Source organism: Oreochromis aureus, unplaced genomic scaffold, assembly GCF_013358895.1.
Source record: "Oreochromis aureus strain Israel breed Guangdong unplaced genomic scaffold, ZZ_aureus HiC_scaffold_63, whole genome shotgun sequence".
NCBI classification, from domain to species: Eukaryota; Metazoa; Chordata; class Actinopteri; order Cichliformes; family Cichlidae; genus Oreochromis; species Oreochromis aureus.
The window spans coordinates 346,181-348,001 of record NW_024108961.1 but is presented as its reverse complement, the minus strand read 5'-3'; the positions used below and the strand labels follow the sequence as shown (position 1 = coordinate 348,001).

The following is a 1,821-nucleotide window of genomic DNA, read 5'->3' as shown; positions in this document are numbered from 1 at the left end:
TCGTGTGTTATCTAGCTTGATAACTATTGTTTGTAGATGTTCTCAAATGCCTGTGACTGAGATGCTGGTTTTGCTCACTAGAATTGTATAAATAGAGTTTGAATTCATTACTGTGGATGTATAGTAATTCACTGTGTTTTAATATATATATTGAGTGTATTGTACAGCACCTAAGACCACTATATATTTTTCTGTAGTAACCTCTCTTGAGCAATAAATGCTGGTGTGTTTTAGTTTTTTTTTTTTTTTCAGTTATGTGTGTGCTGTGAGAAGCTGTGAGGATGATTAGAGGTTTCAGTTGTTTTTCTTTGACTTGCTCTTTCTGATTATGAAAAGCATGTCCAAAATACTCGTATGAAAGCATATTTTGAGTGATTTTAACCCTGTGAATGCTGTCAGTATTTGATTTGAGTGACTCTGCGTGATTTGTGCCAAATAATAAATAGGTAATAATAATAACACGAAGGTTGATAGTAGAGTGAGTGAAAAAGTGGAAGTTTGAGAGAAAAGGCAGTGTGTGTGAGACGATTCATGATGTCTGAAAGAGGTTAGAATATTTAAAAAGTGTGCGTGAAATAAGGGTGTATTGTTATTAGATCAAGATTTTGTAGAATTAAAGAGTTCTACTAGAGAGAGTTAGCCAGGAGAAACACCCTACTGCTGTCCCCACCCTTACTGTGCCGAGGTTTTCGTCTCCACAGGCAAGCTGTTACGGCCTATGGCAACTCATTTGTCAGAAAAGAACTACAAGTGTTCATACTGTGAGAAAAGGTTTCACCATAGGGATCACTTAAAGAGACACCTGGAGACTCATGATCCACACAAGGGGGTATTCACTTGTCAGGAGTGTGGCAGGAGCTGCAGCACGACGCTGGGCTTCAAATGCCACCTTGCCCTACATGCTGCCAACAGTGGAGACTTCACCTGCCAAGTGTGCCTGAAGCCATTCCCCAGCACTGAGGCTCTTCTGGAACATCTCAGAATACATGCTGGCAATTCCAATGTTGGGACCAAGGACAAAAAATATCATTGCGAGCATTGCGAGTGGCAGTTTTACGCCCGGAAAGACGTACGACGGCACATGATAGTGCACACTGGACATAAAGACTTCCGCTGTCAGTACTGTGTCCGGCGTTATGGAAGAAAGGACCATCTGAGGCGTCACATGAGAACGAGTCACCCCTGGGAACTGCTGAGGGTTAAAACTGGGTCAGGCGACTCGCTGGAGCCCGTCATCCAGGACTTGGCGTTTGGGAGCGTAAAGGGGGACAGTGGGAGAGAGGGTGTGACTTTTCTACCCAAGGAAGACCCGGAATCTCTAGTTCAGCTGCCCTGTCAGGTTGCCACAGGCTCAGAGGCTGCTGAGAGTTCGCTTCAGGGGCTCTCCTCATGCTCGACACCCAACCTGAGCACTCTAACCACACTGCCCCGTTTCCACGAAGCTTTTCAGAGACCCAGGGGCATTCGGCTCATGCCACTTTTAGACACAGACACATATGAAGAGCTGCAGGGGTGATAGGAAATAGTGTGACAGGCACTACATGCCCATAAAAGGGAAACTCACTGTGACAAGTGTGTACCCAGAGAAGAGAGAGAGACGAGTTACTTAAAGAAGTCCAGACGCTTTTCTTTGCAAATTCCTTTGACTACAATGACCTGGATGACTGAGAACCTTCACAGACTCAAAGGACAGTTAATCTTCTGATGAAGACCGGCAGAAAATCGTGGACGTGAATACTTTACAGCGGGCCAAAGACAGTGCCACTGAACCATTAACACTGATGACAACTGCCGACACCAGCAGAAGCATGTAAGAAAAGC

General features: G+C 44.7%; 1 protein-coding gene across 1 annotated transcript; it reads left to right on the top strand.

Moving 5' to 3' along the window:
* The first annotated feature begins 694 nt into the window (after positions 1-694).
* LOC120437302 (zinc finger protein PLAG1-like) lies at positions 695-1,516 on the top strand. Its single transcript, XM_039607864.1, has one exon. The coding sequence runs from the start codon at positions 719-721 to the stop codon at positions 1,514-1,516; it is 798 nt and encodes a 265-aa protein (XP_039463798.1). The 5' UTR covers positions 695-718.
* Positions 1,517-1,821: the final 305 nt, after the last annotated feature.